This window comes from Medicago truncatula, chromosome 8, assembly GCF_003473485.1.
Source record: "Medicago truncatula cultivar Jemalong A17 chromosome 8, MtrunA17r5.0-ANR, whole genome shotgun sequence".
Classification (NCBI taxonomy): domain Eukaryota; kingdom Viridiplantae; phylum Streptophyta; class Magnoliopsida; order Fabales; family Fabaceae; genus Medicago; species Medicago truncatula.
Window position 1 is genome coordinate 38,268,753 of NC_053049.1, and position 16,839 is coordinate 38,285,591.

The following is a 16,839-nucleotide window of genomic DNA, read 5'->3' on the forward strand; positions in this document are numbered from 1 at the left end:
GGTGTTCAGCTAGTTTTTTTTATCATTTACAAATTATGCAACATGGCATTTACCTTCAGATTCATTACTTCTGCCTCCTTTTGATGGGGCGGAAGGTTGAGATAGCAGGTTAAATAGAATATTTATCTTCTGAAACATTTGAGAGGATTAGTTAGAAAACATAATCAATTTATAGGATTGGTAATTAATTGATTTATATTTTTAATATTTAACGTTTGATTATTCTTGTGGCCACCGTACCGCACTTGAGAAAACTTATTGCCTTATCAGGTAAAGCTTCGATTATCATTTTCATCCTAGCTTGCTTTCATTATTTTTTGACACAAAAAAAAAAAGGTTATAGAGAAATAAACGCAAATAATAATCACTACATAAACGCAAATAATAATCACTACAAGTTGTTAAAGAAAATTGATACAATTTTCTTGATTATCTATGTGCATGTTTGGCCAACAAAAGCACTTCAAAAGTACTACCTCTGTCCCTAATTATAGGGCCCTCTTGAAAAAATAACGGAAATTAAGATAATGAATATTTGTATTAAATATGTTTGTAATTTTATACTTTAAGAGAGAGAGAGAGTTGGTTTATGTTTTCAACATGCTATTTACAAGTAGGGACGGAGTTAATATGATTTCGTGACTAAATCCCACAAGGCAAAGTTAGAAGTTTTCACGAACCCTTTAATCACTTGAAATACGAAACCTTATGTTATTCAGGTAAGGGAAAGAGTTGAAACCTTTTGTTGGAGTTAAAGGAAAGGGTTGATAACAATAATAACTTTTCAAGGTTTACGTCCATGTGATGAGAGGGCAATGTCATAGTAAAAGGAAAGAGGTTTGGTAGAAACCTAAACAAAATCGTTAGCTACCAGTGAAGATATCTCAAACAAACCAAAAGGGTGTCTTAGCAGAAGCAAAGGAAGTCAAGGATGAGTTTAAAATTTGCAAACAAATTAACACAATAGTTGCCTAAACAAAAAGTATGAATGAATCTAAATTGCCAGAGGAAGATTTGCCAATCCCCCTAGGACAAAATAACATTACCTTTACCCTTTGAAACATTGGCTATCTTAGCAACAAACATATATATATGTCTAAGAATAACATTCTATGTTTTTAGATAGCCTTCGCACCAAGACATGCAATGACTTTCAAAACTATAAACACAACTTTGCCATCTGAACGGAAGCCAAAAATAAACTATGAGATTTTGCTCCCGTCTTCACTCCTAACTTTCAAAACATAAGCAAACAAATTATTAAACTTAACTATTTCAAACAAAACTATGGTGCTATTAATAAGATACTAAAATGCAATAAGCAAAAAATCTTAACAAGTCAAAAATCACTAGACACTAAAAATACATGTCCCAGCTGATTAATCACTAGACACTAAAGAGACATGTCCCAATTAATCAGCAACCGAGAAGTTTAACCTTAATACAAATTATGAACTTATTATCCTGAGTTTTATGGGCATACACTGTTCATGTTATATCCTTTTTGTTAGTTAGTATAATCGAACTTGTTCACATTATTAAGAGGTCTCTAAACTGCATATTAGCAGAAGTATGAAAATTTTCAATCACAATTGCAACTTAAAACAATGTGTACCATCCTATAAGCAATAAATATCACAGAAAATACCCAGAAAATTCGCAACTGCATACTACCATATTAACCATACCATCAATTAAGCTAAATCAACACAAAATGAATACCAAACATCTTCAAATCTCATAGCAACTCAAAAAAACAATCATAAATAAGTACCAATTACAAAAACATAATTCCAAGTCACAAAACCTAGGGTTTCTTTCAAGTTTCAAAAAGTAAAAACAGAACAAAACGATCGTTGCTGATCTAAAGATCTTGAACAGTCAAACCAGGAGGAAGAGATTGCTTCAACTTATCAGCTTTGTCAGTATCAAACACACAAAGTGTGTACAAATACTTTGAGCAACGAACCTTGAACTTCACCACATCCTTACTTCTCTTGATTTTCACTGATCGAGCGTCCTTTCTACGCGCCGTCAGAAGAAAATCCTTGATCTCGTGGATCTGCTTCGCCTGAAAAAACAGTACAATACATGAAATTCAAATACGCAAAATCATCGTTGTAGATCAGAATCCAATTAACGAAAGAAAGTGGGAAGTACCATTGATGTGGTTTCTTGTGGCTGCAAATAGGGTTTCTTCCTCGCCTCCTTGGAATAAGCTTCAGAAATGGTTGTTAGTTCTTATATAAACCCTACTCGTTAACTCGGGTACCCGATTTTGACCTAAAGCCCAAAATGTAATTCATATGGGCCAACTCGGCCCAGATCTGTTCATCATTTTATAAAAAAACAATTGCTCTTCTCCCATCTTTTTTGCTCGTTCCGCTGAAAAATACACTTGCGTAAGTTAACTCACGCTGAGAATACACCTACGTGAGTTAACTCATGCTCGCCTATTTTAACGGGAATGAGCAAAACCAGATGGGTGAGGAGCAGTATTCTAATAAAAAATTCCAAGGGTACTTTATAATTAAAAAAAAATATAGCAAATATGGTTTAACTCTATACCAACAAGAAAAGGTTAACTCCCTTCCAAAAAAAAAAACCTAAGTCTAGAAAATTTTTACTCAAGGAAAAAAACTCTCTAGATAATTTGATAACTTTTAAATAGATTCTTAACTATTTGTCAAAAAAATAAATAGATTATTATTTTTTTGTTAGGTAGTCTCGTGGCTAGAATTCACCTTATAAGGTGAATAAGTGGGGTGTCCGGGGTTCGAACCTTGACCCCTACATATAATAATGCATTATCCTACCAACTGAACTACGCTCACGGGACAGATTCTTTCGTGACACTATTATAATAGAATGACCTGATTACAAAAATATATATTAAATTAGAGACTTTTTTTTTTTGAAAAAGTTAAATTAACCCACCTAAATTAAATCATAGACCTTATTGCAATACTTTTTGGTTTATGAAACTGTTTAAAAATACCTAAATAGTTTATGGATCTTTAAATTAATTAAACCAATAAAATTGTAAAATTTATAAGATAAAAAGACATAATTTGTTAAGGAAACCCAAAACAATTGATCAGTATTTGTTAATTTATTTGTAATTTATAGGTTTAAATAATTTTTTTGCTAGTATTAAATAATTTTATTTTAGTGTTTTTTTTGTTGTTGCTGGTTTTAAACCCAAAAACAACCCACACAATAGTTTTATTGGGATTTTTTTTTGTGGTGTCCAGGGGTTCGAACGTCAGACCTTACATATATTATGCATTGTCCTCACAAACTCACGGGACAATTTTATTGGGATTTGATAATATTAAAATGGATAGACTAATTTTATTTTAGTTTTATTAAATTTTGGTTTTAGTAAGGGGGTTAACTAGCTCAACTAGTTTGAGACTACGTTGCACAAACACTTTTGATTGAAGGCGTGTCATGATGTGCGACACGTGACGTGTCTGATATCGACACTTATGATTACATTAAATTATGTCATTTTTTCAAAATTTTATCGGTGTCGTGTGTTCGTATCAGTGTCGTGTTCGATATCCATTTCTAGGTCTGTCGAAGTCCTGGTTCAAACCTAGATAAAGGAGAGAAAACTAATCAAACAACTATTTTCAAACATATATCATGAAAAAAAATGTGCAGAAATTTATTTTAATAATCATTGTTATAGTAATCATGTGTAATTTTATTCAAGTGAAACTGAGATCTAACTTGAAGGTAGTTGACATCATTTTTGTCGATTGAAGCATATGCAATGGGTGCGTGTTAGGATTCTCACATCGAGTAGATCAAAATACTTGATGTGATACTTAAGGCATGAGGCTCTCCCACCTATTGGACTAGTCTTTTGGATTCCTTTAGACATATTCTTTAAAAAAAAAGGAAGTTTTTTGACATATATTTTTGTCCAAAGATTTAAGTGAGTTTTGGTTTGTTGCTAAGGCAGTTTTATAACATTATCTAATATCAAATTTAACAACGGATTTCTTACCTATAGGTATATTATTTTTAATCAAATGGGAGACAAATAAAGAACCAAACAAAACTAAGCTCTCAAGAAACTAACTCACATTGCATCAGCAAGAAGAGTTGAAGAAAGTTGAGTAGAACAAGATTGAAAATGACAACAACCTGCATAGAAAAGACATCATGCTTAGCAAACCAATCCGCACAAGCATTCCCTTCACGAAGAATGTGTGAGTAAAACTAAGATTTCAATCGTAAGATAAGCACCTCTTGATATTGGAAACCAACGGTGCACATGGGCGACTCAAGGGGTGGTCATCCTCCAAAAAAGCAACGTCGGCTGAGAGTCTGATTCACAAATAATAAAACAGAAACCAGCATTCCAAACCATATCTAAGTCGCGGTCGGTTGCCATTAGCTCTGCATTATTGTTTGTAGTGTGACCACAATAGCCAAAGCAGCCAAACAAACTAAAATTGCAGATGATTCCACCATAGCCCGAAGTTCCTGGGTATATTTATTACTGATCAGTATATTTAAGTTTTACAAATTTTATGAGTACTTATGCAGAAATGGTACACAAGAGAAAATCTTACTGCACTTAAACATTTAAAATATTACTCATAATGTTTATTTAAGATGCAAAACATGTTTTGTATTTTGAAAGCATAACCATGTGATCATAATATGCCTGCCCTTTGCGAGAATAGTTGATTCAATAATAGAATAAAAAGAATTAAAATAATTCTGGTTGAAAATGTCATTTTTGTAGGTGATTACATATTCGTCTAGTTTGGCTATATCTTAAACTCCAGGTGTCTGATTGATGTGTTCTTTGATTCCTTAAAAAACTTAGAGAATTTTCTACAATTTGTATTTAAGAATGAATTGAGAGCAAATTTGCCTCCTTTGATGGTGGAAAATGAATGGAATTGAAGTTGGCGACGTGATTATAAAAAGTGAATTGATGCAAAGAGAGAAAATGACAACCAGTACCACTAAGAATTATTACATTTACAGCATGTTAGGTAAAAAAAACTTATAAACTAGTTCAATAAATTATAAGATATCTTCTTGACATTATTACCAAACAATTTCTTAGAAACTCAAACATATCTCATGTTAGGTAGTATATACATCACGATAATTGCTATATTTGCAATCTAGAGTAGCTATTTCGTCCACAACCACTAACTTTAGGGGTGGTAGTGTGTTAGTCCCATAATGAAAATGCTACCAAAGTGGTTTTTTATTGCTTGCTTGCTTCATGTGCTAGCTAGTTCCTTTACATCACCAGTTGAATTTGAAACCACTCATCACTATGCAGAATTAGAACAAACTTCCTAATAGAAATAAACAATGCAATTTATTATACACTAAAAATCTCTACAGGTAAAATATGATTATTATACGACAAAGAGATTAAGTACCATATATGTTTCTTACTATCACATATATAGTTCTATTTTTGCAACTAATTTTATCTATATAAATTGATGAATAATTTAAATAACCAGTAAATTTTAATGCATGAACCTAATAATTTTTAAGAATTATTTGTAATGTAGTAATTTCAAATATAAAATAAAGTCTAAATCAGCCATACATAGCGTGACAGAAACAGATCGGCTGATTGAATAATTAATTTTAGTTTATCTTTGGACTTCTTTGATTTACATGTTATTGAGACTCCTCTTGGAGAGCTTCAATGTCTCATTTTTAATGACATTTCTTGCGATTGCATGTCTCGGAATGTTCGTTTAATCACTTAGTTTCTTTCTTGAGCTCTGTCCTTTTCTTGTAAAAAAAAAAATCCAAAACCAGCCAAGCACAATCCAATGAGGAGTAGGAACATCTAATTAATCAACGGGAAAGTGATTACATGTACAATAAATCTTTCCTAATTAAGATGAAGAAAGTTATGCATATCTGCATTATAGAGGCACATGCCTAACCTAAACTGTTCATGACAAAGAAGTGGAGATGGAGCACCAATTTTTACGGTAAAAACAACAATCGACACACGGTTTATGCACGTATTAAACAAGGTTGTCAGTTTGCTACAACTTTTTCGGTCAAGTTGTGGATGACAGAAAAAAAATATACCAGATGAAATGTATCTTCAAAAATAAGGGTGAGCTAGGAATTGTTGAATGCCAACCCTGCCTTGTTTTATTGGTGTTGGTGGATAGTGCTTTGTCACCATTCCATACCCTTAATAAAGCTCAAAATTGTGGTAACAAACAACCCCACAATATGCATATGTACTTAGAGCTACGCAATTAGGCCTCCACTCATAAATTTTGAGTTAAAGAGTCACTTTTGAGCCTAGAATGTTCTAAGTGTTGTCGCTAATCGCAAAATTACAAAATATCCTTCAAATGTACCTTTTGTTAATTAGATAAATCTAGTATGTTTTTCGGAAGTAAGTTTGGCCTTTAATTGTGTCTTCTGCAAGCAACTTTGATCTAAAAAATTACTAATAAAAGATACATTCAATGATGTTTTTACATTTTCGTTGACACGTTAGGGATTTTAGTGAAACTATATCGCGCATTAGGGGACAAAATGAATGTTTATTCTGTAAATTTTCATGAAAATGTGTAGTTTTGTAATTAAAACCAAAAACAAAACATGTTTTAAGCTTGAAATCTACCTTCATCAAGAAACCGATAGTGGTCATAAAAATAAAGAACACCTTAGATAGGGGTGGCATCATGCTTTCTAGATTCCAAAAATGCTTAGTACGGTAAGGAATGGACAAACGTACAGCTTTAGCTTTGCCATTCATGGAGCAAAGCAAAGCAAATCACAAACCAAAGTGAAAGTGTGAATGGGCCAAAACCAAGAATAATACAAAGCATAGGCCACTTTCACATTAATTGAAGCACAAAAGTACTCTTTTTTCTTCTCCCTCGTATGATCAGAGAGACACATCACATGGTTTTGGTGTCCACTTCATGTTCTAAATGTCACATCAACCTTCTCAAAAAGTTTTAAATATCAGAAAGGTCAAGAAACACAGCATCATCTTCAGTGTCATCTTCTATCACTTATCAACCACTTTCATCTTCATGCATGAAAGGTTTTACCAAACAATTACCACAGCAATCATCAAAGGTCAACAAATCCAACATCAACATTCAACACCATGATCTTTTATACTCTTCCACCACCTTAATGGTGGTTCTTACATATCTTTACACGTAAGAACATCATTTTTAAATTTTGGGGCGATGTGAAAATCATTCTTAAAGAACAGTTCTTACAGATTAAAAAAACAATTTCTCCACAATAAAACAAATTGTTGAGTTCAATCATGAGATCAGCTGAAAGTACGTTAAGAACTTAAGTTGAGTTCTACACAAAAGGGAGTAAAAATCCAACATGAGTTCTTGTAATGTAATACATGCCCTCAATGATTTAGCCACTGACAGGTAGAAATAGAGGTAACTTCAAACATAGAGTTCCAAAAGGTTACCAATATAGTGTACAAACTACAATGAGAAGATGCCATATAGCTAAGTGTTTAGCTCAATAATTGTTTTAGGCGGTAAAAACTGGAAAAAGAAAGGCTTATATCTGAGTAAGCTATAAACTACAACTAGGAACCGCTTCCCACCCTTTACAGAGGGTTTGAGAAGAGTAATAATAATACAAGAGAAGAAATTCACAGTATTTGTTGTCACAACATTCAGTAGTCTAAAGACCCCACAGTTGTTAGCCCGGTGCTTAAATTTCTTGAGTCCTCACGGCCAGTGTAGTCATCACAGATACCATTAGAGAGCCTCTGGGTTGGAGCTGAGTTCAGAAGCTCTAGACCATTGGTCCCCATTTGCTGCACTTCCTGAGGGGAAAGTATCTTGATGCACCATACACTATTTACAAATTCCCTGTCATCCAAATATCACGCGACAACAAGTTAACAATGAAGTTTATGTAATTTAGTGGTTCATAAAATTACCATATGATTGAAAATAGATTCCCTAATTTATCTCATTCATTATTTAAAAAATAAAACAAAGAACAAAGCAAGGAATGTGGAGTACATACGGCCATGGACCATCACCGAGGAGAAGAACATCATTCTCTTGATCAACAAATACAAGCTGCCAGCCTGATCTTACAGGGTCCTCCAACTCACCTTCAAGCCCAAACATACGAGCAAGCTCGCTGCGTAGCTCGGGGTAGTTGGAGAATTTGGTGATATCCAACGATCTTCCGAAGGACCCTGACTTGTAAACCTGTGAATAGAGAGAAATTAAATTATCATGTAAAAATGCAGTACTTACAATAAGTAAACTTTTGTGAAATACAACAAAGTAGCAAAAGAGTGAAAATCAAAATGTTGGTTCGAAAGAGATTAGTCCCAGCATAAAAAGCTCACCTTCACAAAGGTTTTGTTTTGTGGGTTTCCTTGACCTCCATTTTCTGGAGTTTGCATGAAGCCCGACTCACCAACGCCGTGTGTCAATCCAGGATTCAGTGAAGAATCAGCACCTGTGGTATTCAAGTAGGTGGAAGATTGAAAAGGTGCAGTTGATGAGTCACAGTTGCTATTGACCCTCTTAAGGTTAGACATCTCATTGTAAACTAGATGTGATGAGGGCTCTATGTTAAAACCAAACAAAAGATGGTTTTGTGGATCGGTGTTCCCTTCTATAGCACACTCCCTACCAGGAAATGGTGGCAAGGTAATAGCATTTTGAGACATGGTAGTCTGTGACTGCCCTAGTTGCTCCACTTGAGGCAGAACATAATGAGATGCTCCTGAAGAGAGGAGAGGGTCCACTGCAACGCGCTTGGAGGGCCGTGCAGTTGAAGATTGAACAGGAACCCAAGAGTTTGGTCTAGGAAAGTTGAGAAGGTGAGATGTTTCGTCATTGGAAAATGAACCTAACATATTGTGCAAAGGAGAAACTGGGTTCCCATTTGAGTCCGAAAAGTTTTGTTGATGGCCAATTGAAGAAATGGCTTGCATGGGCTGGGTTGATTGAGATGGAGGTGCGGAAACAAACTGAGACATTGTGGAGACGGCATTTGACATCTGTTGATGATCTACAACTTGTTGTTGCTGTTGTGATTGTTGTTGTTGCTGCTGCTGATGTTGCTGCTGTTGTTGCTGCTGTTGCTGCTGCTGTTGCTGCTGCTGCTGTTGCATATGATAATTTTGATTAGTGAATGAGTGCTGATGCTGAAGAAGCTGCTGGAATTGTTGTGTTTGGGCCTGAGATTGAGATGGATGCTGACTTTCTTGATTCTTTGGAAAAGCCTGATGAGGTTGAGATTGCTGCAACATCTGATTCTGCATTAAAGCAGCATTACCATTGGAGAAATTCTGCGGCTGCTGAAATTGAAGCAAGGAAGCAGGATGCTGTTTAGAAGGATCTAAGGTCCTCATATCCTGAAGTGCAGCAGCAGCCATAGCCTGGTACATATCTGGTTGCATATTCATCATGGACGGATCAAGCCTTGCCTGCATCCAAGGATTAACACCCATCCCTTGAAAATTAAGAGTCTGAAGCCCTCTATCAGCATCTCGAAGCCACAATAGGGGAGAATTCATGCCAAAATCATCATCCTTCAAACCTGCTAGCATTAATAGGAAGATCAATGAGAATAAGTAGATTAGTAAAAGGAATAAATGTCAGCATTTTCAAAGTTAAAGCTCGGTTAATAGATTATGGTCTGCTAGGATTTACATATTTGAGCTTATCTACTGGCACATGCACTTGTAAGACTGTTTGGGAGGGTTTGAAGAAATCGTTTATGACATGTCCATAAGTTTTCAGCTTATTTCCATAAGCTCTCCGCTCCAGGATAGCGTATGAAAACAGCTTATAGCTTATACGGTAACAGTTTGACTTCATTTTATCTTTTGTTAAAGAAATAGCTTATACATTATGCTATAAGCATGTAATTAAGTTTATCCAAACAGAGCCTAAATAGTAAGAAAAGTTCTTAAATATTTTTTGGCTTAAATGTGGCAGTATACATACCATGGAATGAAGGCAGTCCTGGAGGCCATGGTCTTTTAAGCCTAAGGGGGAACGGAGATGGATACATTGGAAAGGTTGTTAGTGGCTCAATTTCCCACAGAGATACTCTAGGTTGCCTCTCACCTGCTGTGGACTCATCCCAGCCAACCTACAATTCAAGTCAAATCCACAATTAAAAATGTTTATTCAATCCTCAATAAGACATAATTTTTTCCGAAGCAAGATATTATTGATGTTTTGTTTGGAGATACAAACAGCATTCAATTTAATGTTTATATAACATCAATGAAATATCATTATAAAGGATCCAATACATACCTTCACTGAGCGCCAATGTGAATTTGGCCACCGGACAGAATCCAGGTCACTGATGCCGGTTATTGTTCCCATGTATCTGCATGAGAATGTATTAATATCACAAACAAAATCACCAACTTGTGACTGACAATATCTATCCACTCAATGATGAACTTGATCATATTCTTACTTTAAGTATATATTCATATCCATATTCTTACTTTATCTCACTAGAACAAATTATTGAACATCATTACCAAGACTAAATTTGAGTCAAAAGGTAAACTAGCGTGCAAGCAATCTGTTTATGACACGTCTAGATAAATGAGTAAATATGTGTCCGTAATTCCGTATCCTGAATTGAATTTGAGTAACGTAGTGTAGTCTATACTTGTGACAAGCACAATAATTTTTCTATTAAATTAGGCTATGACTTATGATAACTTGGAAAAGTAAACCATGTTGATTTTAATAAATGATATTGCATATTAAGCTCCATTAACCAACATTTCAAACATAAGAAAGGAAAACATTTCCACTATCATTTTCAACAATTATAAGAAACCTACCGCCGAACACTAGATTCCTCTGTTTCAAAAAGCATTCTGAAGCGCATACCAACTGAAACTCGAGTATGATATACAGCCTTAACATACTTCGCTAGGGGAATGACAAATTCTGATGGGCTAGCACTGAAATGTAAGGGAAAAAAATTGTCAGTTTAAGTAGCCATATTCTAACTTGGAACTGGTAGAAATATATGATAGGTATACCGTGGGTTATAGAAAATGGTGAAACGACTGTTTGTTGCAGCTGCATGAGCTGCAGCAGCAAGCAGCCCCAAGTGCATGCTATCACTTGACAACACTGATGAAGGCATCATATGTTGTGGTCGACTAGCACGCCGAATGCCAAGAAGCAACTGATTTTTTTCATTCCTGCCAAAGAAAAAAGCACCATAAATCACACCAATTATATAATATCACAATTAACTATGCTTCACAAAAAATCATAAAGCCTAGTTTAGAAAAACTAAGAAAATGAAATGTAACCACACTACAATTGCAACCCATTGATGGAACATTGGATCAACATATGAACAAAGCATACACATAAAATGTCATAATAAGACTTATCCTATATTCTTCTGAATGGCAAAATGAATTACGAATTACATGATCTGTTTCAGAGCTTAAACAAGTCAATCAACCACTTAACTACCAAAGGTAAAATTTCAGACATACATGATAAAAAAACTACTTACCATATAAACAGCACTGAATCACCAGCAACAAGTCTTTTAGCACTCACAAAGACACTCCAACCTGTTGTAAGCAAATGCCTCTTCGGCTGGCCTGAAGAAAAAAGACACCAAATTTAAACCTTATAAATGGAATGTGAACTTATTTTCACCACCAAGTAATAAACATGAAAAACTTCTAATTGAAGTAAAAATAGAGAGAGAGAAAATGAGAGGCTGTTGAATCTCAGATTTATAACTTACCACGGAAGATATGTTTGAATTTCCAGTCATTACCATGCAAATCCCTTGCAATCAACTCTTGAGCAGGAGGTTGTTGTGTAAAGTCCTGTAGGTCATAATTATGAAGTCAAGTTAAAAGATTTGATGAACATGTTAACTACTATTTACAGCATAAAAGTGACAAATGTTACCAATGGAGGAAAAACTTTTTCAGCTGCCCGGCGAGGAACAGAGAAACCTCCGTGAGTGCTTGTATCACTGGCTGTCAAAATTTTGCAAAAGTAGTTTGTTGGCTGTTTATTTGCCGTTCCCAACTCTGCAGGAAGATATGCTTCCTTTTGCTCTTCCTGAAAACATTGTAATAGCCAAAAGTTAAAAAGTTGAATGTAGCCATATAATCCAAATATCTAGTTTCAGTTAAGAAATGGAATCATACAGGATTTAGAGGTTGCAAGGTCATTTGTGCATACACTTCATCTGTCTCCGTATCTGCCTGAATCCCAAAGAAATGAACAAATTGTTCAGGAAAAAGAGTGTTGGAACAAGAATATGTGAGAGTATGAAACAAGGAAACAAAAAAAAAAGTCTTATCACTGTAAAAGATTAAATAAATGAATAAACAAGCCTTACATGCATAGTCAGATTATGAAGTTGACAAATAAGTTGGGGAGGTAAGCTTGGATTTGGAATATAAGTATCAACTTCCCTGTTGGTAGATACAGCAACCTGAGCAGAAAATTGCAGATTTAGATCATTTATGCACATAGTTTATACAGAAAAATAACATAAAACTTTTCAAAAACACATAAAAAGCCGATCCATGTGTTGATTTCAGGGAAAGTCAATTCATTAACCTGCAACAGTTAGTGTTTGTGCTTAGGAGTAAGTTAAGCATTAGTATAAACACGGGTCATTTTAGTGGACGCATAAAGTCAGTTTTGTTAGTACAACCCGTCGCTTGGATGTTTGGATTCACGGCCAGTTTGACAAAATCAGTGGCATCATGATTTTCTTGTAACTCCAAAGTGTAGCTTTTGCTAAAATCACGCTCACCATAATTCTGCCAAACTCAGCATCAATCCGAACATACAAATTAGCAGCCCATTGCTTCACTTAAACAAATCAAAGACATGAAAAAGGAACCAATTATTATTACTTTTTAACACACCATGGTTTGAAAGAAAAAAAGATATTGAGAGCTTCAATAGTGATTTTTCTCTAGGAGCAATCTAACGCCATATCTGACTCACCTGTTCACTGTGACCTTGTGGAAAGTAAACCACACGGCTTCCATCAGCTGGCAAACAAACAAGAGGACCAGCACAAGCATGCCAAAGTTCTGAATCTAGAACCCGCTTTTCTCCTACAAAAAATGCATCCTAATTCATCAATATGAAACAAAACCTTCCACCTTAAACCCTCAAATGATAAAGGAATTTTGGCAAGTTCTTAGCAAAATCAAGATCTTAAAACAACAAAGTAACACCGTCATATTACAAGGCATACAAATTAATATCCTCAGCAATCATCTAAATCTAAAAGATGAGTAGAGCATTCTAATCCCCAAAGTGAAAAAAAAAAAAGTGTTATCAAAAAGGATTGAGAAAGTGAAATGGAAGAAGAGTAAGCAATTGCAAACAGAAATTCAACTACCTTCTTGAGGTGGAGGACTAAACCCAGCTGAAGAAAGCTTCATTTCAGCAATTTCAAACCTTAAATGTTAAAAACCAAACCCAAAATCAATGATTTTCAAATACACAAATTCCCACAAGATGAACCCCAAACCAAAAACAAATCCTTTTGGTCCCTTCTTTCCTACCCCACAATTTCATTCTTCTTATCTTCACCCCACCAAAACTCAAAAACCCAGATACTGAAACTACTTCAACAATCAACTACAATACAAGAAGATTCCCACCGATTTCAATGTTCAACCAAAATCAGTCAAACTATAGAACACAACCGTTTTTCTTCTACCCTTCATTCAAGTTCCAATCTTGAACCATGATACAACGTTTTCAGCTTCTATAACAAGTTTAACCTTAACCCGTTCCAGTAAAACCGGTTAATCTTGCTTAACCACCAAATTTAGCAATAAATAACCTCAAAAACTGAACAGATCTCAGCTAAAAGAGTAACGAATCCCAAAGAACACTAGATCTCAAGAAAAAAGAGTAGAATGAAGGTGAAGTAGAAGTAGAAAGACTACAGAGGAAGAAGGTGAAGTTAACGTTGTTGTTGTTGTTGTAGTAACTAGTAACAGAAAACGACCAAAGATGTTTTTGAAGGGAGGGGACAAGAAAACAGTGTGCTTGAAAACTTCTTTATAAAAAAATGAAAGAAATAAAAAAGTGAGAAGAACCGGGTCGGGTTTTTGTTCAGTAAAGGGTAATTAGTATTTTTTTGGTGACGGCGATGACTTTGGTCTTTTTGCGACTACTATTGTTTGACTCTGTTATTATTATGCTACGTTGTTGAGGTAGTGAAGACAGTTTCCAACCGCCATTGTTTTCTGGGGGGGTGTTTATAGTAATGAGAAGGAGAAAGGAAAAGGAAGGGAAGAGAGCGTGTGTGCCTGTGTGTGTCAGATCGGATGATTTCTTTTCTTTTTCCTTACTATCATGTACAGAGAGAGAGAGAGAGGGCTTCACTTACTTTCATTCATTCATTCACCGTTTTACAATTTCGCTTTTTGCTTTTTATCATTGTTTTCGTTTGACTTGCCTTTGAATATCTCTATATGTGACAACTTCTGAAACAATCAAAATTTTATAAAAGAAATGAAATATTAGCATAAAAGAAATGGTTGTTATATCATTTCTCTTTTCCTTTTTACTTCATAATAATAATAAAGCTCCTTGATTTGCAAAATGGTAGCAAATGATAAACATTTAAAATATGGATATTGCTAATGAGTTGTCCTCATGACAATGGTTAAGAAATTCATAAATAAAAAATTTGTTTTGAAAATATAAGTTTTGACTTTTAATTAAGCAATAATTAGAGAAATGCTAACAAGTGACAAGTGCTCTTACGACACTTGATAAGAATTTAAAGTAGAAATTTTATATTGAAGCTTGTGTATTCAACACATTGAATCATCAAAAAGTAACTTATCTCCATGAAAGTTATCAATTATTTCTATTTTTGGATCCTTAACAAGTGTCATTTGACACTCGTTAGCAAAATCCTTTAACATTCCTTAAAATATACTACAATTAAACAATTTTTCTACATGTACTATGTTTGGTAAATAATGAACAACATAAATAAAATAAGGAAATGCTAACGACACCGAATGATTTTTCTCCTTTAGTTTATGGAAGGATAGTCAAAGGCTAGAACGATCGAGTAAGAGAAAGTTGATTCTTTTTTAATTATATTGATTAAGAACGTGAGTCAAAGGATCTCTGACCGAGTCAAAGTTATGTAGAAATGGACAATGATGCTTAAAACCAATATTTCATGTTTGCAACACCACAAAGAGGGATGAGAGAGGTGGCACGATCATGGAGGGGTTGCGCGTCGAAGACATTGTCAACGAATCATGCCCTGAAGTAGGAGACTAAGAGCATAATGTCGGACACCGAGATTCCCATAACAAGAGAAACCAATGCATTTTCCTTAAAATTAGTTGAGAGGCTGAACACCGTAGGTCACGTTGTTTGGCTACCAAAGACAGTAATATTATGTATATTTCTTAAACACTCCATCACACACAAACTCTCAAAAGCAAATATTTAACCCACATCTCACAATACTCTAATAAGAGTGCATTGCTCGGCTAGCTATAGTGATTACATCAATAATAATGAATTTAACTCTTTGTGAAATACCTTATTTTCTTCTCTAAACTCTCAAAAAAAATCCCTTCAAGAAAATAAAAAGGAGGCAATTTAGATATTAATTACGAGGGGGAAGAAAAAAAGTGGCGGCCACTAGAGGGTTTGAATTAAACATGCATGGAAGGATACGGAATTAGCATGAGATTTTGTAGCATCATTGCAATTTGCAAGTGCAACTTTATGCAAGAAGCACTCACCCAAAGGTAGTTGGCCTAGCATGCCTATGCTGCTATGCACTCACCCTCAAAAAAAGTTCGCACTTAGAAATTAAACCTAATAGTAATAACTAACGAGCAACGTACTTGTAAAAACTTCATAATGATATATACTATCTTAGTTCAATTTGATTAGATTGTGTGTAAAAAATAGTGACATTCTCGATGTATAAAAAACAAGGTAATATATACACTAGTTTTTTTTCTCCATAAAAGTTATGCTAATAAGTGCTCTAAATGGATTGTTTAAGGAATTCATTATAAGAAATTTGATCTTGAAAATAGTATAAGTCAAAACATATTTAAAAATTATCAATTTTAGTTGCTTAAATAATATCCTAAAAGCACTTGTTAGCATTTCCTATAAATAAATCACCAATACTTTCCCATTTTCACCCCAAACTCACAACTGTTGATTTATCCATAAAACTGGTTTCTTTTCAAAACATTATTAAATGTTAGCAAGTGTTAAAAACACACACTGTGTGATGAAAACTGTACTTATTTTGAAGCAAACAAAAGAATTAGGAACACATGAGAGAGAGATGTACACAAGGATGTGTTGATCAGATATTTTGTAAATGATTGAATACTAGTTAACTTGATACTCTCAATTCAATTCTGATTAGGTCCACCCAATCCGTGTTTGAAGTGCTTGTTTGTGATCACTCTACTAGTGCTATAGTAGTAGCTGGAGCTGAGATATGAGACAGGTATTTTTGCTAGGTCCAGAATTTAAAAACTCCAGCAGTAGCAATTTTTTTAAATCTTCCTATTTTTAGGGAGACTGAACTCTAGTAATCTAAAATTCCATATTAGATGATATGTAATGTAAGTATCTTTATTAGCGCTTGTTTGTTGAGCCTTAACGTTTATTGTGATTCTGATAAGTTTTAAAGTCCAACTCACCTAAACTTTTGATTATAAGGAAAAAGTTTCAATTAAAGAATTCGAATTAAATTTTGAGTTAGTAAAAACACATAAATATAACCATCTTATTGATATGA

At 34.4% G+C, this 16,839-nt stretch overlaps 2 protein-coding genes across 3 annotated transcripts; both read right to left on the minus strand.

Moving 5' to 3' along the window:
- Positions 1–1,671: 1,671 nt before the first annotated feature.
- Positions 1,672–2,320, minus strand: LOC25501689 (60S ribosomal protein L38). The gene is made up of 2 exons (XM_013591043.3): positions 2,161–2,320; positions 1,672–2,071 (listed from the first exon to the last, which is right to left on the minus strand). Exons 1-2 carry the CDS (start codon positions 2,161–2,163, stop codon positions 1,865–1,867), a joined length of 210 nt encoding a protein of 69 aa, XP_013446497.1. The 5' UTR covers positions 2,164–2,320; the 3' UTR covers positions 1,672–1,864.
- A 4,982-nt stretch (positions 2,321–7,302) lies between these two features.
- Positions 7,303–14,445, minus strand: LOC25501691 (auxin response factor 6). 2 transcript variants are annotated; one of them, XM_013591045.3, is made up of 14 exons: positions 13,426–14,445; positions 13,023–13,135; positions 12,403–12,498; positions 12,209–12,265; positions 11,964–12,119; positions 11,794–11,878; positions 11,554–11,644; positions 11,063–11,227; positions 10,859–10,981; positions 10,311–10,386; positions 9,993–10,140; positions 8,381–9,585; positions 8,047–8,237; positions 7,303–7,886 (listed from the first exon to the last, which is right to left on the minus strand). In XM_013591045.3, exons 1-14 carry the CDS (start codon positions 13,466–13,468, stop codon positions 7,688–7,690), a joined length of 2,748 nt encoding a protein of 915 aa, XP_013446499.1. In that variant the 5' UTR covers positions 13,469–14,445; the 3' UTR covers positions 7,303–7,687. The 2 variants fall into 2 exon arrangements, with proteins under 2 accessions (XP_013446499.1, XP_013446498.1); XM_013591044.2 differs by having other exon boundaries at positions 7,688–7,886; positions 8,381–9,582; positions 13,426–13,468.
- Between the last annotated feature and the right edge of the window lie 2,394 nt (positions 14,446–16,839).

What these genes read in the sequence shown, in the direction of transcription:
- LOC25501691 (XM_013591045.3), bottom strand. Translation starts at nt 13,468, where the DNA reads ATGAAGCTTTCTTCAGCTGGGTTTAGTCCTCCACCTCAAGAAG. An exon ending in TTCATAATCTGACTATGCAT is followed by an intron (nt 12,266 to 12,402) that starts GTAAGGCTTGTT and finishes TTTGGGATTCAG; the next exon opens with GCAGATACGGAGACAGATGA. An exon ending in ACCATTTTCTATAACCCACG is followed by an intron (nt 10,982 to 11,062) that starts GTATACCTATCA and finishes CTTACATTTCAG; the next exon opens with TGCTAGCCCATCAGAATTTG.